This window comes from Equus quagga, chromosome 1, assembly GCF_021613505.1.
Source record: "Equus quagga isolate Etosha38 chromosome 1, UCLA_HA_Equagga_1.0, whole genome shotgun sequence".
Lineage (NCBI taxonomy): Eukaryota > Metazoa > Chordata > Mammalia > Perissodactyla > Equidae > Equus > Equus quagga.
This window is the reverse complement of record NC_060267.1, coordinates 86,500,713-86,525,021: the sequence shown is the minus strand read 5'-3', so window position 1 is coordinate 86,525,021 and position 24,309 is coordinate 86,500,713. Positions and strand designations below refer to the sequence as shown.

Sequence of the window (24,309 nt, the reverse complement as noted above, 5' to 3'; positions counted from 1 at the left end):
ACTCAGACCTCAGACTGCTGACCACAACCATCGCCTTCACCGCTCTGCTCCCAGCCCGAGTCAGGGTGCCTGGAGGGCAGCAGGGGCTGGCCCAGGGCTGGGGGCTCCTTCAGCTTCCTTTGCACCTAGTCCGGATTCTCTCTCATGAGCCTTTTCTCTTTCAAACACAGATGTCGTGGTTTGGGTCCAAGCCAGCTCCCAAGGGCAGCATCCGGCCATCCATCTCCAACCCTCGGATACCATGGTCCTAGGTGGAACTACCCAAGGATGGAGCTCCACGGGCTGACACTCTTTCTGTGAAAAGAACACTGACACACCAGTCTGGGTGGGTTTTTAATCACTGTAACTGCAGTATTTTGTACAAGCATCTAAACACTGTTTACAAGACCTAAGGCCCACTTCCCTGCAGCCTGATCTGAACCTCAGGAGGCAGCTCATCCTGTTATCTGGTCACCAAATGGGAGGGTCCCGGCACTACCCATGTTTCCACAGCGCTGCTCACACCCCAGCCCTGGCTGGCGTCATCTGCACCTGAGTCCTCTAACTTCTAATGTTACACTTCAAGCTGAAGCCATCGGCCTCTGTCAGAGGCGGCAGTTGATCCATCATGGGATGGGATGACGCTGGATGGAAGGACAGCCCTTTGCAATGGTGCCCAGCAGGCCAGGCCCACCTGCCTCTGCCACGAAGAACCAACGATGGGGGTGGCTTTAAAACTTCCCCTTCCTGTTAGCATGTTTGGGTTCAGATGAGTTAGAAGAGGCTTTTCAACCCTTCCTCTCAAGGAAACATTATTTCACCTTGTTTCTCAAACCACCTAGAACTTTAGATGTGTCCATCTTCAAGGTACTCTGGGACCAGTGTGGATTAATGAATATGCAACTTTTTGACAGTATCTCCTTTTACTGAAGAAAACTAGCAAATATGTAAAAAGATCCTTAGTACCAAATACACTCAATTGCCTTTTTAATGAATGTATTATCTTGGATAGGTTGCTGGTAAACCATTTTAAACTATTTTTTATAGCTAAAGTTCTTCGCTATTATTATAAACGTCTTCTGTATTATAAAATCCATTTAGCTGGTGTTCTTAAAGGAAGATCAGAGGATCAGGAGGAAATAATTTCTAAGATTGGGATTCCTGTCCCTTTGGCATTTTGCTACCATTCTGCAGTATCCGCTGAAGCAGCGGTGGTATTTAATTTGCTTTGCTCTTTAATTCTGCGTCGTAACACTGAGCACATGCTAATCACATGTTTTCTGCTGTCCCTCCTCCAGCCTCGACCAAAACCTCGGAGGTGGTCTGCCTGTATGTGGAGCCACCGGCTCTCTCCCTCACCCTCCCTGCGATTATTTAGGATGACACTACATTCATATATGACACCCAGACAGCCCCCGGCTGGCTGCAGTACCCGATAGCATGCAGATGGTTCTGGGAGCAACTGACAAAACCTGTATTCATTGTTGCTAAGGAAAAGGGAACATGCTTGCTCTGGATAAGCCGTAATATTGAATCTAAAGGGAAACCACTTCTTGATTTATAGTTTGATGAAAGTTTCACTGGTTAAATAAAAAACTGAATTAATAACTGGAGCTCCTAGATTTACGATCAGTTATCCAGTGATGTAAAGTTGTTTCTCAGTTATACTTAAGGTTAAAATACCTCTCACAGAAAAACAAGAATGTGCAGAGTTGACCTACTACATTTCCACAGACCCAGAAGTACCAAGCAAGGGGGGTAGCATCTTCATCCCACCTTGGGCTCTGTGCCATCCAGGTGACCCATTCTTCAGTTACCTGGCTCCTCCCTGCAGATGTCTGTCCTTTGTTTAGAACGCTATTTTCCATTGACCTGGTAGGGACACCAAACAGGAGGCCCTCCTGTGCTGTGAGTTTGATAAGAGGTAGCTTTTCCAGCCGTCCCAGGGGCGAATCCCTAAGGTCGGATTGTTCGGGGCTCCCAGCGGCAGCTACAGCACAGCTGTGGGAGCCCTGTCCAGCTCCTGAGGCCTCTCCAGCCCTTGAGCCAGCCTCACCGTCCCCGCCACGCCCCCCCGGCACTGTCGGTGAACTTGTGGGGCCCATCACTAAGTCTGCACTTGCTGGGGAGGATTCCTCCTGACCAGGCTTTCCTCCTGCATGTTGAGTTACCTTCAGCTTTAAGAGGAAGAGTGGAGTAAATATTCTAAGCGATTGAATGCACTTTTACCTGTATAAAACGTGCTGTGACACAGTATATATAGCCCTTTCTATGAGCTCTGGATCTTGCTCACTCCCTCCATGTTGTAAATAGGGATTATATTATCTAAAACTGCTGTAGAAAATTCCTTTGTGGTGCAATACACTTTTTGATTAAAGCTCTTCAATCCAGATGCAGCTACAGTGGGTTTTACTTGATCTAGTCCAATGTGTCAGTATTTTTTTGACTTGTTAAATTTAGTACATTGTGTCTCCTATTTAATATTTGAAGGTCAACTTCAAGGGCCCTCGAACATTTGTCTCTCAGGAAGAACCTCCCTTGATTGGGTTTGGGTGAATAAACATGTAATTGAATGAAGCCAGAAGCCTAGTCTGACCTCCTGGGAATGGAGGGGGTTCTGCAGAGGAGTCGGGAGGATTGTGTCACTTTGGTCAGTGTCTCCGAGGCCCACGTGACTGGGAAGAACTTCAGGACTCTGAAGTGGTCCCTACCTTTAACAGAATGCAGATTGCGGTGACACGTGCTCAAATGGAAAGAAGAGCATCTTTGCTCTTCAGAGGCCCCTCTTAGTGGTTACAGGGAACAACACGTTCCTTTATGTCTTTAGGCTGATTGCTACCTGCTTCTGGCTTTAAAGAAAACTTCACAGTCACAGTCAGAGTGTTCCTGCCACACAGCCAAACCCAGCATCAGAGGATGGTGACCGTCCCAGCTGAGGCCCTCTCAGAGACTCCAAGTGCAGTCACACAAACTGAAGACTTTTAAAGCCTAGGTCAATTATTGAATGTTTGGCACTTTATTAAATAAGCTCCAAAATTACATACAAATCAAAGGAATAAAAACAATAAATAGTTATCCAGCAAAACATCTCTCCATAGCCGCCAGGCGCACTGGAGCCCAGGCCTGAGGTACTGCTGTGGCAAGACAGCTGGATTGCCACGCTCGCTCCCTGGGGACGGCTCAACAGGGAACACGTCTACCCACCCCCGCCACGTCGAGTTTCCAGAGCAGTCGACCTCTCATTCATTACCACCCCGTTCATTACCCATTTTTTTACATACATGAAACACACCGCAAAGTGTATACTAATAAGCCAAGAGCTTTATTGATGCAGCAGGCACTTTACAATGAACCCCAGAGAGCCCGCCTTCTCTGGGAGGCCAGGATGTCTGTACAAGCCCTCGGGGGAGTTCCACTTCAAAAACAAGCTCTCCCTCTACCACAGCCCTCGGCTCTGCACTTGCCCAAAGCATCCCCCCACTGGCAACAGGCAGCACACACGGACGCCTGACCGCCGCTGGCCAGCCGCTCCGGTGGACAGTCACAATGTCAGTTCTGCATTACTCGTGGACAAAGGCATAGACTATCAGATCCTGCAAAGGATTAAGGAAACAGACGATTTCTCCCTCCACCTTGAAAATAAAATAGACGTCAGCGGATGCGTGTCCTGAAATAGTTTAGTTGGGAGTTCCCAGGAAGATGGTCCATTGTCAATCCCTTCTTCACCGGCCTGTGCATCCAAAATTCTTGTCAAGGTAACATGAGTCTTTTTTAAACAGTCTTTCTTGCTGTAAGAACTCTTATAATGGAGCCTAGTCCTCCTACTGCTAATGCCTGTGGGGGCAGGAAAAGGAAACGGGTCAATTGATCCTGGTTGGTCAAGGGGAAGCCTGGCTTGCCAGGGGAGATAAGACCACGCACTCCCAGACCTAGCACCCATATGTCACAGACCCTCCGAAAAAGGACTCCTGCAAGAGCACAGTTAAGAGGTGACAACAGAGCCCACCTAGGGACAGAGCCCTGTCCTGGAGCTGAGGGGCCAAAGAGCTGTTAGCTCTCGAGGCAGCACAACTCAGCTTGAAAACAACACCAAGCACGCACACAGCAGAGCCCCCAGGTTTCCCTTCTGACAAGCTCGTTTCCAGCCTGCCTGCCCTGGGCAGCGAAACAGACACCAGCCCGTCACAGCTGCCTCCTGGAGCCCTCATGAGAAATGCCAGTAGGGCTGAGCACCAAGTCGCCCTAAAAGGACCCGAGGGCCTGGCCTCCACGCCATGCAGAGGCCTCGCTCAGTTCCCCCGTGCACCACAGCCACCCCCACCTACTAAGCCCAGGAGCCCTCCTTCGGGCCGAGCAGGCAGAGCACACCCAGCAGGGGACCACAGGCCCCAACCCCAGGCAGCAACGAGGCCGCCCAAGTGAGCCCTCAGGAAGAGGACCACTCCCTTAAAACTCAACGGGGCCTTTCGGCAAGGACGTTGTGTTGGCAGTAACCTGGTCTCCTTTAACGGTGGGCGTGCTTCCTGCGCCTCTACAGGGTGGGGGGACATTGGCACACAGCAGGACACAGGCCTTGCTCTTATACCAACCCAAGCAAAGTGACTGTCAAGGTTTCTGCCACTGCCCTCTCTGGCCTGGTGAGGCTGAGGCCGGAGCAGGGAGCCCTCAGAGCAAGCTGGAGGGCTCAGCTGCATTCCTCGGACCCCGCTGGACTACCACCTCCACCAATGCACAGCAAGTAGTCTGAAGCCCCCAGTGCCGGCAAGCCTGCCTCCCTGCACCGGGGACGCCCCAGCTACCTTCCACGCCAAGTCACCTGCCCCCATGACCTGCCCAGGCTAAGTCAGCAGCTGAAGCAATGGCGAGGAGCAGAGACGGAGGGCCCTGCAGGCACTTCCTTGGGAGAGGTACGTGGTCAGGTGTCCCAGGCTGCTTTGAGCATAGCCCCTTATTCTCATATGCCTCCCAGACTGTCCTATGTCTGTTCTGGAAAATCTGGCACGCTGACCTGAAGCCTGGGCTTTGGGTGAGTCAGTGGGCTGCCTGCGTGGGCCACGTGTTCACATACCTTTTCATGCCACTGGAGTAACAGTGCGCTGCTATTCTCTGTGGGCTTCTCAAACCCTTTATAAATGTACTTCATTAGCAAGTCAACGCCGTTTCTGTCCAGTGACTGCACGGCCTGCTCAATTTCGCTGCTCTTAAAATTTGTAAGCACTTTCAGCACCACGCCCTGGGCTCGTTCCTACAGAGGAAAGAGAAAGGGAGTGAGGTCCAGAGCCACAGTCCAGGCACATCCACGTCCCCCACCACAGACACAGAAACTCCAAACCAAGCGGTCAGAGCTCATTAGAAACAGTGCCCAAGTTCTAATTCATCTGGGATGGTTCAAAACATAAGTGGGCCACGGCTGGCCCCAAGGCGTAGTGGTTAAGTTCAGCACACTCCGTTTTGGCAGGCCACGGTCACAGGTTCAGATCCCGGGCGCAGACCTACACCACTCGTCAGCCATGCTGTGGTGGTGACCCGCATATAAAATAGAGGAAGACTGGCACAGATGTTAGCTCAGGGCCAATCTTCCTCAAGCAAAAGAAAAGAAGAAGATTGGCAATAGATGTTAGCTCAGGGCCAATCTTCCTCACACATACACACAAAATATGTATATACATGGGCTGAAATTCTTTTATCGATTTAAATTTCAAAGTATCCCTTATTGATACCAATAAGTTATTCCACTTATTTTGGGGGGAATAAGTGGTTTACTGGGGAGAAGCATCACTATCATGGAGATCTCTCTTTTAAAGAAACAAGTTTACTTGGCTGCAGTGTCCCTCTGCATTCATGCCCAGTAACAGAGGGGCCATTCCCCTCCACATTTGAGGGGTGCAGCCACTGATGACATCAGGATGCTGTGACAAGATGGCGAATCCCAGTTTCAGAGAGACCCCTTGCCCTGGACCAAATTTCAGACAGCCTGAGCAATGCACAACTGTATCTTCTCACCTAGTTTTTAAAAGGCAGGAAATTTTAAAAGCACTGAAAATCCTCATGCAAATAAGCTTCTTCAGTAGTCTATAGAAGCATAACCACGGAAGTCCCACGTGGCAGGCCAATTTATAGTTTGCTAATCAGCAGGGGCTGGGCTGACTTCTCACCCAGGAGGCCCTAGGGAGGAAGAAGGTTCCCTTGGGGAGCCTAGACCACAGCCGCCAACAGCGCTGACGTCAGGAGCGCGGGGAGGCCTCTGTGGCAGCTGGCCCAGCGCTCACCCACTCCCTCGGTGGACGCTCACTGATGCTGAGATGAAAGAGACGCTGTCCAGCTAACCACAGCCCTGTCCCAACACCACCCAGCCAGCTGCAGCGCGACCCCCGACCCTTTACCTTCACAGCTTGATTCTTGGTGTTGACGGGAGAGTTCCGCAGGGCGGCATGAAACGCCCGAAGCATGTCCCCTGTGCATCGCCACCAGTTAAGGAGGGCTAGGCTTGAGCACGGCCCCGCTGTGCTTAGTGAACTCATTTCCAACACAGCCCAAGAAAGCGGAGTCAAACGGCATCTCCACACCACTGCGGTCCCCTGCGGCGTCCAGCGGCAGAGCCTCTCCAGAGGAGCCCGCAGCTTCTCCGAGCCCCGCGGACGGGGGAGGGCCCCTCTGCCAACCCTGCAAGCCCCTCCCTCCGCTGCCCCCTAAACCTTCCCCCTCAAAGCGAGTTTGGACACCCTCTGCCTCCCTCCCCGGAAGGCAGAAGCAGGGCAACTGCCCTCGCAGGGTAACCCGCAGCACAACCTGACGGAGCTCGCCGGCACCTGCTCGGTCCCGGGCACAGTATCTACCCCGCTGGATCGTCCACAGTCACCATGTGAGGGTCTCATTCTCAAAAGGGAAAAATGAAGGCATAAACAGAGGCCTCCCAACTCTGAATCCAAAGTATCCGTTAAACCATTAAGGAAGTTAAGAGGTGCTAAAACTCCTATCTTCCCAGATCTACCCAGTCACTGAGGTCCCCACTGCTCCCAGAGGGAGGTTCACTAATCTAAAGAACCTGTTATCGACAAAATGAGCCAATCCACCCCACCCCCCACCAAACCTCAGTTGCAATTCTGACACATTCTTTGCTGAGTTCTGAATACCCAGCACTCAAAAGAAAATTACAATCTGGGTTAGGTCCCCAAAGGTGACACCTATTTTAAACTGAGTTACATCAGCTGACTTTCATTTCCTCATCTGAAACATTGGCTTCAGCCAAAAAGCTTCAAAAATAGAACAAGGAATGGCTTCTGCCCAATCGGGTCTCAACGCCTGTTCATGCAGCGATACCCACGTGCGAACGGTCAGGGCCCGCGGAGCAGAGCCGGGCTCTGTTCCCCGGCGTGGGCTCCATCTTCCCTGAGCTGGGCCACACCACCGGGGAGCCACTTCTGCTGAGCTGCCCGGACCTGCTGGCCCTGATCCACCTTCCACATTTGAGCGGGAGCCCACTCCTTGTAACTGCCCGCTCTGGAATTTCTTTCCCCGACGGGGCGAGGGCCAGCCTGACATCAGCCCCAGATAACGTCTACCTCAGAAGGCCTTTCTAACCTGGCGTCCCAGAGAGTCCCAGAGGCTCAAAAGGACATGCAGTCTGGTGCTCTTCACTAGGCAGCATGGCTGGTAAAGAGAATCCTTCCGAAGATGGATGGGGAAGGGGGGACAACTAGTCTGGGGGGCAAAAGAGTGACTGCTTCAGCGAGCTGTCTCTGGTGCCAGGGTACCAAGCGCTCACTGTAGGTGTCGATGGCCCGGGGCCTCCATCGGCCGGGGTGATCTGCGGAGCAGGGAGGGCATGCCACTGACCAAGCTGGCCTCCGTCCGCAGCTGGCTTTCGGCTCTTCCGGGGAACAGGCTGCGGAGGCTGGGGGACCCTGCCCAGCCCCTGGCGCCCTCTAGATCAGGGACTCTCAACCAGGCCCTACTGACACTCAGACCAGACGAATGATGGGGGGTCTGTCCTGTGCAGTGTACAAGACTCAGCAGCATCCCTGGCTTCTACCCACTAGGTCCCAGTAGCACCCCCAAGTTGTGACAATCAAAATGTCCCCAGACATTGCCAAATTTCCTCAGGGGGAGGAAAGAGTGCAAAATCGCTCAAAACCACTGCTCTGGACAGATCCCTGTTCCAGAGGACCAGAAAGTGCTTCACCAAGGAAGAAAATGAATACTTTAAAATCCCCACAAGGGCTCGGGTCCTGTGCCAGGTGCTTTCACGTTATCATTACTGCTAACAGCTCTTTGCGACAAGAATCGTTATTCTCATTTTAAAGGCCATGAACTTGAGGCTCAGAGAAGGGAAATGACCTGCCCAAGGTCACAAAGCTAAGCTGTCCAGGTGGCCTTCAAAGCCAAGTATGCCTGGCTCCAAAACCAAGCTCTTTCTACAATCCTTGCTGCCGCTCCACCCACAGACCCAAACTGCACGTCCAGGACACCTGCTGTGTGCCCAGCACTGTGCTGAAGCCTTCTGGGATGTTGTCCAGTGATGCTCCCATGGAACCTATAAGGCCAGCATGGTTCTCCTTCTTTTAACAAAGGAGGATGCTAAGGTTGAAAGAGGGCACGTGACCTACTCAAGGTCACACAGCGATAGCATGATAGATTTGGGTCTGTGTAGATGCACAGCCCATGTTCTTTGTATTTCTTCTATGTGATCTCCCACCACGACCCACTTCCCTATACAGCACTAGGAGAGACCTCCTCCCTACATTCCCCAACTCCAATCAGTCAACCCCTATCCCCACCGCCCTCGCCTCTGTCCTAAGACTCCTAGAAGCCTGTTCTATAGTTTAAACTCAACAATCTAACATAAGTCCACTACCTGGCACATGGTAGGGGCTCAGTAAATATCAGTTCCTTCCTTCTTCCTCCCGGGGCCCCACATTTGCCAAGATCTCAGTTCTCATCTGCTAACCTCCCTTTCCCCAATCCCAAGAGGAACATTCTCTATGGCATCAAGGTTTCTCACACGGCCATTAGTGCAGGAACTACCAGCCCCTGGACGTGCTAAGCAGCCTCAAGGAAACTGACGCTCACTAGTCAGGGGTGTACCAAGAGATGACTTTCAACAAGTCCCTGCAGCACCAGGACCAAGAAAGCAGACAACCAGACTCGGTCCTCCCCACCTATGGATGGTTCCGGGCCCCAGGCCTGACCCTGGAGCCCTTTTGGCACTGCCTGCCCAGGAGCCACGTCCTGCACACACCAGACTGTAGAATCACCCTTCCCTCTTGGGGGCCCTGCTCATGACCCTATTTCACCAATGGGGTAAGCGAGGCGATCCTGATGGGGCAGGAAACACAAATTTGAATCTCCACTTTCGAAAACACATTCCTGTTCAAAGAAAGTCGGAAGGTTTTTGTTTTAAAGGCAAATTGGAGAAACACTGCAGGACTCCTCCACAAGGCAGTCTATGGGCCTGACTTCTCAAGCTGACTCAACTGATTCAACACCCAGAACCCGCTTTCTATACAGCAGGAGCCTCCAACGCTGCCCTGGCAAATGCGGGGGAGGGGGAGGCCCTTCCTGTAACACCATTTGAATCAAGAAAAATCCTTCCTGTGAGAATAAGTCAGTTTCCTGTGCTCAAACTGCTAAGGGACCAAGCAGGCTGTGACAACCACCTCTATTTTTAATCTCGTTTTCTAAATGCTTCTTTTCTGTGGTCAGAAGAAAGGTCATTTCCAGGCATGGGGCTCCACTTTCACATTTCACTTTGTGCCTGGTTTTTCTTAGTTCTAAACTACTAGTTTTTTCCACTGCTTCCTGCACAAGAAAGGTACTGGGGGGAGGGAGCCAAAACTCACTTGTTGAACGTGGCTAAGACCATCAAAGCCTGAGCCCAGGCGTCCATAGGAAACTAAGAACAGGTGAGAAAGAGTGGCATCCGGCTGGAGGGTCAGACTGATTGTAGGGCAGAAGGAGCACAATCTGAGACCTCAGGGCTGGACTAAGGCTGCAGGTTGCGCTCCCCCTCGGGTCCTTTCTTCCCCGCAGCCATCCACCCACCTATCTTCCTGCGGTGCCGCAATCGGGCCCCGGAGGACTACCCGGGAGCCGCCCCGGCCGCTCAATTACTCAGCGGTGGCTCACCTCGGCCCATCCCTCCCGCCCATCAAGCCTGAGAATGCCCCCATTTCCTGCAAGGGAGGGATGCAGTGATGGGGCACCCAAAGAAGCGACAGCCTGAGGGGATGAGGAAGGAAGGGGGAGAAGCGAGGAGAGGCCTGGAGGAGTGAGGGGCCTGCGGGCCCGAGGCGCGTCCGGCACGCTCCTGGGGCCGCCGAGCCGGCCGGTCACCAGGGTCTAGGAGCCGCGTGAGGCTGCGCTGCTGAGGGAGGCTCCGGGGGCCGGGCAGGGACAAGGGAAGGGGAGGCCGGGTCAGAGGGAAGAGGGGACACCCAGACTGAGGGAAGCTGGCCCGAGGGGAGCCCGATCGGAGGGGAGCTGGGAGACCGAGCGCAGCGGGCCGGGGTAAGAGGAGTGGGGAGGCCAGCCCGAGAGGCCGGAGCCGGGCAGGAGGGAAGTAGGAAGGCCGGGCCACAGGGGAGCCTGGGCCGCCGCGCCGGGGAAGGATATTGCCGCAGGAGCCCGTCCACCTCGCTCGGGTCCGGGCCTGGCTCGGCCGCCGCCGCCGCCGCCTCCTCCTGCTCGTCCACGAATTTGTTCTCGTCGAACTCGTCGATGTCCACCCGACGGAAGCGCGAGGACAGCGTGTTCCGGGCCATGGCGGGGGCTCGGCGCCCGCTCAGCCGTCTCCCCTCCGGCCCGACCTGGGCTCAGCTCCGCTCAGCACCGGCTCCGGCTCGGGGGCGGGAAGCGGCCGCCGGCACCTCCTCCACCTCCTCCACCTCCTCCGCGCGCAGCCGCCGCCGACCGCCCACTTCCGGCCCACGCCGGAACCGGAAGTGCCGGTGGAGGGAGGGGCGGGGCCCGTGGGGGGTGCGCCCGGGGCGGCTGGAGGTTCCCGAGAGCAAGTCAGGTGGTCGCGCCGACGGCCTCCCGGCACACTCGCATCCTCGTGAAGTCTGTCTGCCCTTCCGAGGAGCGGCGACCGTCCCCGCGCAGGCCCAGCCTCGTAGACGCCATAGCTGCGCTTGTTCTTCGGCTTCCCTCCTGCCTACGCGGAGCCCCTGGAAAGGGCGGCGCGGGCTCAGCCGCGGCCTCGGGTCCTCACTGCCCAGACTGAGGGGCACGAGTGCCGGGTAGGCTTCTGGGAGAAGAACCCTTCGAGCTGAGGCCTGAGGGATGAGTGGCAGTCCTTAGTCCCGGGGGGTGTCGGGGGTGGGGGAGCCCGGTCTCGATCTTGGGAGCCTTGAACGCCGCCACACTGAACTCAGAGGAGGTAGCCTCTGCTTTGTACACCCTGTTGTTAACGGAACGGGAGACTTTAAAGATATTTAAAGCGTATCCAGGGTGCTGACAAGACTACGAAGACATTTGGACTTGAGGGTGCGGCGTGTAGCTGTCACCTTGGCCCGGCGGTGGGGGGCGGGGAGAGGGAGATGACTCCGTGGCCACCATCCCGGCAGGAAGGGCGAGGTCCTGGGGGCTGAGAAGTCGGGCCAGGCTGGAGAGGCTTATCCTGGAAGGAAGCCGAATCCCCAGAGTCTGAGATGGGGAAAGATGAAGGTCGGAGGAGGTAGGGCAGAGGCAAGGACGCTCTGTGGTGCCACGATTAGATGCCTGGGCTGTTGCTTGAGAGGTTCTGTTAATGGGCCTTAGCCTTCGATTAAATTGGGTCTTTGTTTTCATATAATAGTAGTCTTTTTAATAAAGGCCAGTAGTTCATGAAATGTGACTCGTTCTTATTGCTTCGAATACTTCTCATTGAACTGTGTCTACAGATCAAAGAATATTGCCAGACTATGATGCTGCCTAATCTTTGGTGCTAAAGATACAGACGCCTGCAGAGGGAAACAGGCGCTGAATCAAAGTCTTAGGGGTCCTGGAAATAGGCAAGGCCCTCCTGTCTTTCAGCTCCATACCTTGGAAGAAATCTTTGTGATCCAGGCAGGCCACAAGACAGCAGAAATTCATATCCCCAGAACATCCCGGTCAGAGGGAACTTTAAACCAGAAATACCCATTTTACAAATAAAGAAATAGCCCCCAAATAAACCGATGATTGAAATAATGTCCGTGCTTATGACCATGGGCCTCCATTCCAGTCAGAGAGGCAGAATTAAAAATCCAAGCTATACTATGTCAAGGATGACTATATGCTGAGGAAAAAAAGACCATGCAGAGCCTGGGTGTACCTTAGATAACGCGGTCAAGAGAAGTGTCCTTGAGGAGGTAACACTGATCAGGGACCTGATGGAAGTGAAGGAGGGAGCCAAGTAAAGGCCCAGAGGCAGGGCAGGCTTGTTATTTTTCAGAAACAGCAAGGCCGTACTGGAGCAGAAGAGTGAGATGAGATGGAAGGGGGGGGCGGGGGGGACCGCTGTGGGGCTTTGTAGGCTGAGGAAGGGATGTGTCTTAACTCAGATGAGACGGCCCGGGAATTATCGGCAGAGCAGTAACATGATCTCACTTAGGTTTGAAAAGGATCCCTCTAGCAGCTGTATTGAGAACACATGGGAGCAAGAGCCAAACTAGGTGATTTAAGAGGTAACACCTGGGGCCGGCCCCGTTGTGCATCGGTTAAGTGCGCACGTTCAGCTTTGGCAGCCCAGGGTTCGCCAGTTGGGGTCCCGGGTGCGGATATGGCACCACTTGGCACACCATGCTGTGGTAGGTGTCCCACATATAGAGGAAGATGGGCATGGATGTTAGCTCAGGGCCAGTCTTCCTCAGCAAAAAGAGGAGGATTGGCAGCAGTTAGCTCAGAGCTAATCTTCCTGAAAAAAAAAAAAGGTAACACCAGATGATGCAATGGTAGCTAAGGCCAGGCAGGTGCCAATAAGAGTGGTGGGAAGAGGTTGGGTAAATTCTAAAGGGAGAAACTGCAGAGTTTGCTGGTGGGTTGGATGTGGCATGTAAGAGAAATGGGAGTCACAGATGACTTCAAGTTCAGAAAACATGCACACAATCATTAGCTCTAATAGAACCAGAAGCATTTGGAAGATATGACAGCAGAGGCCCTGGGCACCATTCAACTTCCATTTTGCCAAGATTGCCCTTGTCCACCCTCCCTTCCCCATATCCCCCCACTTCCTGGAAGCTTGCCTCACTGTGGTCTGGGGCAAGGCTCATTAATTCATTCATCCAACAAGCATCCATGTGCTGGGCCTGGAGACCACAAAAACCAAATCAGGTGTCAGCCATGGTTCTGCCCCCAGGGAACTCCTGGGCTGGCTGTGGAAACAGACACATAAACATCATTTTAATTCTCTATGTTTGGGGCTAAAGAAAGGGTTGCACAGAAAGCTTGGGACCCTAGGGGATGTTGTGTCTCAATTTAGTCCAAGGCTAAGGTCCATTAACAGAACCCCATAAAGGGATGGGAGAAGGCTCCCTGGAGAAGGTGACACCTGAAAGCAACAAGGGGGCAACCTGGCTTTAACTAGAGCTCTAAGAGGTGTTGGTGTGTCTTTGTTAATGGCAATAGAGAGATGCTAGAGCATGGATTATGCTTGCTGGTTGGGGCAACAACGAAAGTGCCCAGTCAGAAAGCCTGGGCATCTTCCCTGCTCTGTGAATTCCCTTAAACTTCCAGGGCCCAACTCAAGCGTGCACTCCACTGGGAACATCATAACCGATGATATTTTGAGCGATTGTTACGCCTCCGGTCTTGGGCTAAGAGTTTTACACTTTATCTTCCTAATCCTCATAAATACCCCATTTCATGGGTGAGAAAACTGAGACTCGAAAGAGGAAGGGATTTGCCAAGAGTCTCAGCTAGCACCCGGTAACAGAGCAAGATTTTGAAAACCCGGCCGGGTTCACTAAAGGCCATGAATGCTCTTTCGTCTGCCACATGCTGCCTCCACCAGGTCAACGTTTATGGAGTTAGATTATGGCTGTCTGACCCCGCCCCTCCCCGCCCACCTCGGACTGTAAATTCCTCCAAGGCAGGGGCCATGAAAATCCATCTTTGAAAACCTTCAACCCCATCCCCTCGACCCCCAAAACACCGGCACCCAGCTCAGAGCAGCACAGACTGGGCGACCAGCAAAACTTTCTCGAATGAATGAATGAATGAATGAATAAATGACTGGACGAATCCGAGTCCTCACTGTGCCACCTCCGGTAAACCTCCGTTCACCCCGAGCCTTGGTTTCCCCAGCTGCGCTCCTGAGGGCGTGAGGCCGACCTAAGTCATCTCAGGTGCGGCAGGAAGACACGGGCACTACGGAAGCCGGGCTCGGGCTGCTGCGGGCAGAGCTGGGCGGGCGGTAACCACAGCGAAACCCGCGGCGGGGGCGGGGGGGCGTGTCGGGGGCGGGGCCTGGGCTCCTCCGCCGCAGCGCCATTGGCCGCACCCGCCGCCACCCGGCAGTAGTTGCGGAGGTCGGCCCCGCCTCCTTCCTCTTTCCCTCGGAGCAGGCGGCGGCCGCGGCGGCTTGTGAAGCCATGGTGAGAGCAGGGGAATCGGGTGCCATCCGCGCGCTGTGGGACTCAGGGTCTGCGGTGGGGGGCGCGGGGCGAGCGCTGGGGTCCCATCTGCAGGCCGAGCCTGCGGGGCGCGGGGCGGAATGGCCTAGCTCCGCCACCGCCGGCCTCCCGCCCTCTCCGCGCGCCGGCCTGGGCCAGGAGGGGTGCGCGCGCTCCCGGGGCCTCCGTCTTCCCGTCTGCGGAATGGGGTAACGGCTCCGGCTCGTGGCAGGCCTGGGCGAGGGGGCGATACCGGGGCCCCGGTTATCCTGCTCGAGGCACGGCCCACTGGGGATGCCGGGCCCCAGCGCGCTCTAGGCGCAGGGCGAGGCGCGCGCCCCCCGGCCTGGCCGCGGCGTGGGTGGACGGGAGGGCGGCCGAGGGCGGACGGCCTGCGGGGCATCTGACCAGGTCCCTTTCCTGCGCGCAGGCCAAGATTAAGGCTCGAGACCTTCGCGGCAAGAAGAAGGAAGAGCTGCTGAAACAGCTGGACGACCTGAAGGTGGAGTTGTCCCAGCTGCGCGTCGCCAAAGTGACTGGCGGGGCGGCGTCCAAGCTCTCCAAGATGTGAGTGACCGGCGGCCGGACCGCGGCCCTCCAGACTTGGGGGACGCATGTAGCTCGGGAGCATTTGTGCATTTTCCAAGTTGCCTTAAGGAGGTGTCCGTTGGAGTGCCATTCAGAGGATCCGTGGGTCGGAAGGTCCCGCCCTTCCCACGCAGCCTCTCCAGGCCCTGGAGACCCGGCTTAATGCTGCTTCGGAAGCCTGCCTGGACGCCTCCTACAGCTCCTGGGTCTTTGCTCCACTCGCTCACTTGGGAGATGAGCGCCTTCCTCCCTTTACTTGAGTTGTAGTGTAACTTGCTGATCCACGTGGGTCGAGAATCAAGACTTGTGAAAGGGACGTGGGTTTGCAGTCAGTCAACCTGGGTACCGATTCCACTTCTGCCCCATCCTACCTGATGGGCCAGTTGGCCCACCTGCCAAAGTTTCCTTTCCGCTGATAGAAAATGGGCCCCGCGCAACCTTCCTGCGGTGGTGGGAGGGGATTGGATGAGTTGAACACGTAAGCCGGTTGGGTGCTGGATCCTCTGTATCACGTTCACCAGCCTGAGTGACCCTCCCTGGGCCCCCAACATGCCTCATAATCAACACGACTACCAATTCACTTATCCCCAGCCTGCTCCTGTCCTCAGCCCCCTCCCCCAGAGCATTTCGACTTCCCAGATGTCTCATTTCTCCCTCCCCAGAGGCCTTCCTGTGGTTCCTTGAGCTTAGCCTGATGCCCAGCTTGTGGCATCATTCCCTCAGCCAGCTCTTTCAGATCGACGTTGGTTAGGTCTTCATAGCCCTCATGGCCTGGGATGGAAGATCCTTCCTGATCTGCCCCACCTGTCCTCTTTAAGCCTCCTTGATGAACACTTCACAGCTCCTCAAAAGCACTGGACACTCCAGCCTTTCCTTGTCCCCACTCCTGGGGGCCCATCTCCTATAGTCTCAGGCCCCACCCCCAGACCATTTGTCTCCTGGGTGATTGGATGGGCTGCTGGGGAATGCCCCTGCCCTGTGGCATGTGGGTGGGGCCCTGAAGGAGATACCTTGGGGAGGGCTGTGTGTCTTCCCCATCTTCACTGATGTCTCTTTTAGCCGAGTTGTTCGCAAATCCATCGCCCGTGTTCTCACCGTCATTAACCAGACTCAGAAAGAGAACCTCAGGAAATTCTACAAGGTGAGTCTGGGGGTGGTGCTTGGCTTCAGGGAGCAAAGTTCCGGCCCTCCCTTGGCCAGAGGGGCAGTGTGGAGAGCTGCTCCTGCTGGAGTGCATGGCACAGGGCTTGCCCAGACATAGCTGGGCTTTCCAGAGCCTTCCCAGTTTGTCGATGGCTTTGTCCTCTTACCAGCATCTTGTACCGGCGTTGGGCAGCACACACTGCCGCTCCTCAGGGCTGCAGTTGTCAGAAATCCACGGTGTGGGGCAGTCTGGCTGGAGACTTGGGCTTTGAATCCGGCTCACCACCTGAGTGAGCTTGGGCAGTCGATGAGGATCACCTGTTTAATGTTCTGATTGTCTTATGAGCACTGTGTCGGTTACTGCCCAGCCTCAGCTTTCAGATAAGGATCTCAGGGCTTAGAGTGTAAGTTGCCCAGAGTCACCTACAATTAGTGGAGTGATTTGACCTGGGTTCCAACCATGTCCTGGGGAGGAGTGGATGGAGCGCTGCTGGGAGACTTCCGCAGGTGTCTGGGACCTCAGCCTAGGTTTTTTACAAACCATTTTCTGGTCGTCTTAAGATTGGTGTTATCAGGGTTCAAACAGAGAAGCAGAACCAATGGGAGACTTGACATGCGTGTGTGCACACAGGTGTTTGATTGGTTGGAAGGAATTGGCTTGTGGTTGTGGGGGTAGGAAGCCCAGAGTCAGCCTGGCTGTCGGAAGAGACCACGTTGGGCAGGCTGGACTCCTCGCCCGGGGTGGCGCTGCTGTCCGCAGTGGGGTTTCTTCAGGAAGGCCTCAGCCCTCTCCTAAAGGCCTTGCTACTGACTGGACCGCCCCCCGACCCCCCCCCCCCCCCAAGTGACCCAGGCTCATCTCCCTTCATTAAAGTCAGCTGATTGGAGGCTTTAATTACATCTGCAAAATGGCTTCGCATCAACACCCGGGTTAGGTTTGAATAACTGGCTTTGACACGTCAAAAAAGCCATCGGTCATGTGCCTGGGTGGGCTGCCCAGGAGACGCTAGCACGGGGCAGGGAACTGCCACCCCTGGATCTGCACACATTTGTGCATGGGAGTGTCTTTCTGAGCATTGGGTCTGAAGCGCTCATCGGGCTGAGGGGACCATGTACGCAGAGGTGGCCAGGAGGAACAGGCAGCGCTCGGTCAGGGTAGAGGCGAGGGCGCTGCCTCAGCACGGCCAGCACACTGAGCGCTGGGAGTGTTCTGTCTGTGCCAGCCAATGCAGTAACCTGGCTGCGCGCTGTGGCGCACCTGGCGTGGCTCTGGTGACGGAAGGCCTGAATTTTATAGGGAACAGCATGTTGGCTAGTGGTCACTCTGGACAGCAGAGCTCTAAGGGGCTTAGTAAACGTGAAACGGACGAGGCCCTACCCTGTCCCAGGAGGAACGTGGGCGGCAGACCCGTGCTTCCACTGTTCCTCCAGAGCTGGCCCTCGGCTCCCGCTTAGCCTTTCTCTGTTCTCTGTTCCAGGCTGTTTCCCCCGAACCCCACTTGCCTCACACATGCCTGCCATGTGCCCACCCCTCTGGGCGGTGGGCAGCCTGAAGGGGCCGGAGCTGCCTTTCTGCAGGACTTGTGTGCAGGCTCTGTCTTCCCTGCTTTCAACTGGCATCCGTGTTGCCTGCTCTTGAGGCCGTTGCCAGTTGGGAGGTGAAACTTACCTTTCTCTCCTGCTCCCCACCAGTGGGCCGCTGTTAGCTGTTCAGTCTTGCCCCCAGGCTGGCGCTCCTTGAGCAGGGCCCAGGGGACCTTTGCAGAGCACAGGAAGGGCATGAGAGCTGCCCTAGGGTAGAGCTGCTCCCTGGGGAGCAAGCATGGTGGGAATGAGCGGGAGGAGGGGAGTGGGAGCCAGGATGGTGAGATGATGGAGTGGTGGGAAGGGGGTTGTGCCCCTCATAGTGGGGTGACACTGGCCATGCCAGATCTCCCCTCTGAGACTCATGGATTAAGTGGGGATGTTATCACAGGGAACAGTACCTGACAGACCCTTCAAGTTCATCAAGCACCAGCTTAAGCCCCACACACTCTCTTATATAACTTAAGAGAACCGTAATTGGCCCCAGGACTTGGTGGGTGCCACATACCCCTCACTGGGTTGGGGTGTGACATTGACTCCATGGCTGGGGATCAGTCAGGCGGAAAGAGCACGGAGGAGGGGGCGCATGGCCAGTTCAGCCAGAGCTTCACTGAGATTTCAGCAACTACTCTCACACCTCAGCCCACCGACTTAAAGGAAATGGGGACAATCCCCCCGACTTGAACTGGGGGAAATTAAGTGAGCTAGTAAGCAAAGTGCACTGCTGACATCTCCACGTCTCTAGTCCCGTGTTGAACAGTCCCCTACTGGGCTGTTTGTCACAGCTCTGCCCACCCCAGTTACGCCCCTCCCTCAGTCACTCCCAGCGCCCTTGCAGAGCCTTATTATTAGTTCCAGCCTCTGGGGCGCTCTCGGCTACTGCAGTAGCTCCTAAACCCTGGCCCTCAGTCTCCTGCTCTCCATCACCCAGGGCAAGAAGTACAAGCCCCTGGATCTGCGGCCCAAGAAAACACGTGCCATGCGCCGCCGGCTCAACAAGCACGAAGAGGGCCTGAAGACCAAGAAGCAGCAGCGGAAGGAGCGGCTGTACCCCCTGCGGAAGTACGCGGTCAAGGCCTGAGAGTCGCCGCCTCAATAAAACACACAAACTGGCTGGTGGTGCTTTGTGTTTGCGGTGTCTCAACTAACCGGGCTGGAGAGGGGCTGGCGTGGCCCTGGTCATGGTTACCAGGTGCCGGGTGGATGTCAGCATGCCTGCGCAGCGTCAGCCGCCCTGGTCTGGGGCCCACACGGTTCTGACCACAGTGATCATTGGGTGCCCTGTGGTGGTGACTTTGGGCCTGTGGTGGAGGGCTGCCTGACTGTCCTTTCCCAGGTTCATTCCACCGGGCCCCTTGCGCCTTGGGCAGGGAGACGCAGGGCATGAGGTCCAGGAGCCATCCGAGGTGGTGTCATCTTCGAGAGAGCCTGGGTGATTTGACTGCGGTGGACTTGGCATCTTGCCTGATCTGCAGCTCCACACACTAAGAGCCTCCCATCTGGGGTGAAGGTGCAGGCATGGGCCACGTCCAGGACTCCCTGCCAACAGCACGGCCTTGGGCTCTGGCAGTGAGTCCTGTCCACCCCGGCCTCCCCTGCCAGGTCCGCCCACGCACCTTTGGGTGCCTCAGCCACAGGCCTCACCTTCAGCGTCTCCATGCACTTTCCCGTGTTGCAGTCCCAGACTTTGACCTGGAAATCAAAACAAGCAGAAAGGGAGGGAGGCCTCACCAAGCAAGTCTGGCCTCTGCAGTCACCATGGGGTCAGTCGTAGCCAACACCTTAAATTCTTGGTCTGGGTGCCGTTGTCTTGAGTTGTATTTAAAATGCCCAGCGTAGTATCTTGTGTCAGGGTTCGGTGCAGTCCCCATTTCCTTTCCCTGAAACTATTTGAGTCACAGGAATGTCAATGCCCGTAACATCTGGGCCAGCCCAGGCCCTAATGCCACACACTAGGTACAGAAGTCTGGCTCCTGCTTTTGGCACCGTCTTATTTAAGGGCATACAGGGATGTGGGCGTTTCTGGACATGGAGTGCTGAGGGAGGATGGGGGGTCGGAGTTTGCCAGAGGAGCAGCCTGGTGGGAAGGGCTTACCATGCGCGAGTAGCCAGCGCTGGCCAGCTGCAGCCCATCAGGGGAGAAGGTTATGCTCTTCACCCAGGTGACGTGGCCCTTGAGCTGGAGGAGCAGGCTTCTGGTCGAGGGCTTCCAGATGTGGATGGTCTTGTCCCAGGAGCCAGATGCCTGGACAGCAGACAGTTCTCAGCCCATGTTTTGGGGCCTGCATGCTCACTGAGCCCCAAAATGGCCTGTGACCCTCCAAGGGTCTTGCAGCCAGCTTACCAGGAGGCCAGACGCTGAGTAGCACAGGCAGCTGATGTTGCCACTGTGGCCCTCCAGCTCCTGGTAGACCTCTGGGGTCCCCGTCCGCAGGTCCCAGATGCGTATGGTGGCGTCCCAGGAGCCAGTGGCCTGCAGACAGCTGCCATGAGCGTGGACCAGCTGGCCCATGCCCACCCTCGTGCCTAGGTTGGCCAGGGTCAGAAGAGCAGAGGCACCCAATTCTAACCATTGTTGAGCCCCAGTGGGAAAATGGGTGTGGGTCACAGCTTCCCTTATCAACTTAGGGGGGCCCAGGCAGAGGTGGGGTGGCTCACCAGGCAGTCTGAGCTGGGTGCGAATTCACTGCTCTGGACGGAGTCTCGGTGCCCTGCTAAGTGGCGAAGCACGTGGCCAGACTAGAGGAGAGAGCCCTGAGCTGCTGCAGAGGGCAGCCCAAAGCCTCGCCAGGACCTAGGCCTCAGATGAGTCAGACCCAGGCCCTCCCTGTGGGGCTGCCTGGGTAATGTGACACAACACAGGGTCTGGGGGGCTTCCTGGGCCTCAAGGAGAGGAGGGCAGCCCAGGCATGAGGCATGGGGAGCCTCATGGGCAGAGGTCTTGAGGGACAAGGGCTGGTGTGTAGGGGGAGGCCCGGGGAGGTAGCTGCATGCCAGAAGCAAAGGGGTCTTGGACGCCAGGTGTGGGCATGGCAGTGGGGAAGATGGGACAACCTTTCTGGGGCCAGGGTGGAGGGGGTGTGTCTCCTCTGGATCCCAGGCCTCACTGGGCTGCCCCTCCACATACCTGCACCTCCCAGAGCATCACCCGCTTGTCCCAGCCACCCGATGCCAGCTGCTTCGAGTCAGGGCTGAAGCTGACCGTCTCCACACTCCGCTGGTGACCTGCAGGCACCAGATCCAGGAGGAGACAAGGACACAGCAAGGTCCCAAAGGAAACCCAGGCCTGGCTGCTTGGCTCTCAGTTCCACCCAGTCCACTCACCCTTTAGGACCTGCAGACACTTGGCTTCTGCCACATCCCACAGGCGGATGGTGCAGTCACAGGAGGTGCTGGCAAAGAGGCGGCCATCAGGAGAGAAGCGGCAGAACTTCACGGGGCCTGGGGCAGGCAGTGTGGTCAGGCACAGGGCCCCGCCCTCTCCCTCTGGCCCTTGAAGTCTGACCCTGCTAATTTCTCCAGCCTCATCACCTACCTCCCCTCTCCTCACTCCCATCCAACCCTCATCCTCCAGCCACCTGAAATTCCCGGGCCTCCTGCCTCAGCCTGGAACAGCGAACCTCAATTTGCCCATTTGGAAAATCAATACCCAAATCAAATGCAGGTGCCTCCCAGAAACTTGACAGCCCGGCCTCGGTTTATTGCCTGCTTCCAGCCCCCAAGCCCCTGGACTTGCCCTATTACAGCACTAATTAATCTGTCCTGTAATCACCAGACTTTCTTTCGTGTCGCCTTAATTAATAATTACAACTACCGAGTCCTTATTGGGTGCTAGGCACTTTACGTGCATTCTCTCATCCGACAGCGGAGCAGCTGCTTACCCATCCCCATTCTACAGAGGTGGAAATAGAGGCTCAGAGAGGGGACCTGACTGTGATCACAAAGAAGTGGGTAAAACGTAGATGAACCTTAAGGACATTACGCTAAGTGAAATGAACCAGCTACAAAAGGAAATTCTGTATGATTCCACCTCTGCAGGTGCTTAGAGTGGCGAAATTCATGGAGACGGAAAGCAGAGTGGTGGCTGCCAGGGGCTGGGGGAAGAGGAATGGGGAGTTTAACGGGTATAGAGTTTCAGTTTTGCAACATGCAAAGAGTTCTGGAGCCCAGCTGCACAGCAATGTGAAGGCACTTACTACTGAACCGTGCCCTTCAAAAATGGTTAAGACGATGAATATTATATATATTTTTATTTTAAACACTTTTTTCAAAAGTAGGATCTGAGTCCAGCTCTGTGAGTCCAGGGACCAGGTCCCAGCTCCTTGCCCTTCGGCCCCAGCCCTGCCCAGGCTGTCTGGCCTGGATGCCCAGCTCCAACATCAGAGGCAGGCCCTACAGAATGCCAGGACAGGCCCATGGGCCTCAGTCTCCCCATCCAGGCTGAGGAGCCCCACCTGTGTGGCCACCCAGCCTCCACAGCAGCCGCCCACTCTGGGTCTCCCAGCCATACACACAGCCATCTTCGGAGGCTGTGAGCAGCATCTGGCCGTCGGGAGAGAAGGCGGAGGAGTTGACCTGGAAGGAGAGCACAAAAGTAGTCCCATCCCAGCCGGAAACACTGCCCCAGGATCCTGGGGCTGGAGCTCGGACCTTGGCCTCGCTCTCCAACCAGAGCCCAGAACCCAGGACCCACTCGAGTCAGAGCCGAGAGCTTGGAGCCCTCTCTGGAGCCCCGTATAATCTGAGCCTGACGTTCGGAGCCCTCCCTGGAGGCAGAGGCTGGAGCCTTCTCTAGAACCAGAGACGGGCACCCCAGAGCCAAGAGCCCACTCTAGAACTGGAGCCCAGAACTGGGAGTTCGAAATCTACTCTAAGCCCTGAGTTCACTCTAAAGCCGGAGTCCACAGAACACGAGTCCACCAGGAGTTTGAGCGCTCTCTGGAACCAGAGCTTAGAACCTGGAGCCCATTCTGGAGCTGCAGCCCAGAGAACACTCTGGAGCTCCTACCATGCAGAACCAGGAACCACTCTAGACCCAAAGCCAGGCGCTGAGTCCGGGCAGAGCCCGCGTGGGCCTCACCTCCCCGCGGTGCCGGCTGAAGAATTTCACTCTCCCCACGGCCAGCGTCCCTGGGGCCCGGCTGTTCATGGGCCCGCGGCCGCCCGGCCCGGGGGACTTCCTCCTGGGCAGGCGCCGGTCCGACCCGCGGACCCCCACTTAGGACAGGGAGGAGGGGAAGGGGGAACTGTGTACAAGCGGTCTCCATGGCAATCGGGGCGGGACGCGCAGCCGCTGTGGGGTCTCTGGGAAGCCACAAGGAGAGAGAGACTGGGAGACAGTTCTCAGCCCGGGGAGGTGAGGCCGCAGCAGGCAGGACCGCTGGGGGCTCGGAGAAGGGACTTCCCCTCGGGGCCGCTGCCGCCTGATCCCGGGCAGCTCCGGCCGCGGGGCAAGATGGCGCGCAGGGCGGCCGCTAGAGGGCACCCCAGCCCTACACATCGCGCCCGCCTCTCCCCTGCACCGAGCGGTGCACCGTGCCTACCCGTTTCAAAGGGCCCACAGACCCCTTTGAGAGGAGCCTGTTTCCCCATCTACACGATGGGGAGGATCATCCCTGCGCCCCCAGGACTCCAGGCTTGAGCCAAGCTCAGGGCCTGACAGATGGTAGGTGCCCAGGAGCGCCCACGCTGGACCCAAGACCCCTTTCCTCCAGGAGTGGCCAGTGCTGAGGCTGAAGCTCCCACGGAGAGGGTTGGAAAGGACACCCACTTCATGCCCTGCAGAATGTGAGGAGCCAGAGGTAGTGTGTGTACAGCCCAGGGCCTTAAAAAGTGGGGTCGCTGTTGCTAACATTCCTGGCAGCACAGAGGGTGCCACCTGAGGATGGGAGGCTGTGGAGGGAGACCCCCGCAGCTGTCAAGACCCTTGTTGGGTAGTTCAAGCTGAAACAGAGAAAGGACAGGACTTGGTTTCAATGCCCATTTCACAGATGAGGAAACAGGCCCCATGAGGTGGGTGGACTTGCCCAAGGTCACTCAGCCTATAAGGATGGAATTGGGACTTGATCCCCTGTCTGCTGACTCTGGGGGCCTATCTTAGGACCACCCGCCATGAATTGCAGGGGCCTCGCAGCAGACGTCGAGGTTCCTGACTCCTGGTACACCTGGGAAACTGAGGCCCTGAGGGGGCAGATTTGGCCAGTCCCCCAGCACCTCCAAGGCAGAGGCGGAGCCAGGACCCAGGCCCCTCCCCACAGCGGCACACGGGTGGGACCAAGACACCTTCATCCGGACTGTTGAGTGGATTCCAGGCTCCCCGGGGCGGGGGTGGGGCAGCTGAGCTTTGGGAGCCTCAAACTTGAGGGTTCCCAGGCGTGACTCACACCCCTCCCCCCAGACCTCTCTGCCAGAAACTCTTCTCACGAGATCCGCTGTGCTCCTGCTC

At 56.2% G+C, this 24,309-nt stretch overlaps 4 protein-coding genes across 10 annotated transcripts in view; 2 read left to right on the top strand and 2 right to left on the bottom strand.

Moving 5' to 3' along the window:
- Nucleotides 1-2,375, top strand: part of GOLGA1 (golgin A1) — a 46,739-nt gene extending 44,364 nt beyond the window's left edge. For 3 of the 4 annotated variants that reach the window (XM_046664006.1, XM_046664028.1, XM_046664021.1), the window contains one exon: nucleotides 171-2,375. In XM_046664006.1, the coding sequence (XP_046519962.1) occupies nucleotides 171-251 (81 nt within the window). In that variant the 3' untranslated portion in view covers nucleotides 252-2,375. The remainder of the gene's footprint in view (nucleotides 1-170) is intronic. The other variant, XR_006889029.1, reaches the window with a different exon arrangement.
- A 903-nt stretch (nucleotides 2,376-3,278) lies between these two features.
- Nucleotides 3,279-10,868, bottom strand: ARPC5L (actin related protein 2/3 complex subunit 5 like). Its single transcript, XM_046643235.1, has 4 exons — nucleotides 10,591-10,868; nucleotides 6,363-6,435; nucleotides 5,048-5,224; nucleotides 3,279-3,813 (listed from the first exon to the last, which is right to left on the bottom strand). The coding sequence occupies exons 1-4, from the start codon at nucleotides 10,737-10,739 to the stop codon at nucleotides 3,751-3,753; spliced, it is 462 nt and encodes a 153-aa protein (XP_046499191.1). The 5' UTR covers nucleotides 10,740-10,868; the 3' UTR covers nucleotides 3,279-3,750.
- A 3,578-nt stretch (nucleotides 10,869-14,446) lies between these two features.
- On the top strand, nucleotides 14,447-18,978 carry RPL35 (ribosomal protein L35). Its single transcript, XM_046645027.1, has 4 exons — nucleotides 14,447-14,531; nucleotides 14,980-15,116; nucleotides 16,197-16,278; nucleotides 18,796-18,978. The coding sequence occupies exons 1-4, from the start codon at nucleotides 14,529-14,531 to the stop codon at nucleotides 18,943-18,945; spliced, it is 372 nt and encodes a 123-aa protein (XP_046500983.1). The 5' UTR covers nucleotides 14,447-14,528; the 3' UTR covers nucleotides 18,946-18,978.
- Nucleotides 18,979-19,004: 26 nt separating this feature from the next.
- On the bottom strand, nucleotides 19,005-23,062 carry WDR38 (WD repeat domain 38). 4 transcript variants are annotated; one of them, XM_046645012.1, is made up of 9 exons: nucleotides 22,945-23,062; nucleotides 22,319-22,439; nucleotides 21,189-21,305; nucleotides 20,992-21,089; nucleotides 20,523-20,603; nucleotides 20,209-20,337; nucleotides 19,960-20,109; nucleotides 19,509-19,556; nucleotides 19,005-19,403 (listed from the first exon to the last, which is right to left on the bottom strand). In XM_046645012.1, exons 1-9 carry the CDS (start codon nucleotides 23,011-23,013, stop codon nucleotides 19,203-19,205), a joined length of 1,014 nt encoding a protein of 337 aa, XP_046500968.1. In that variant the 5' UTR covers nucleotides 23,014-23,062; the 3' UTR covers nucleotides 19,005-19,202. The 4 variants fall into 4 exon arrangements, 3 of the variants coding, with proteins under 3 accessions (XP_046500968.1, XP_046500958.1, XP_046500974.1); XR_006885926.1 differs by having other exon boundaries at nucleotides 19,306-19,403; nucleotides 19,509-19,750; XM_046645002.1 differs by having other exon boundaries at nucleotides 19,005-19,556.
- Between the last annotated feature and the right edge of the window lie 1,247 nt (nucleotides 23,063-24,309).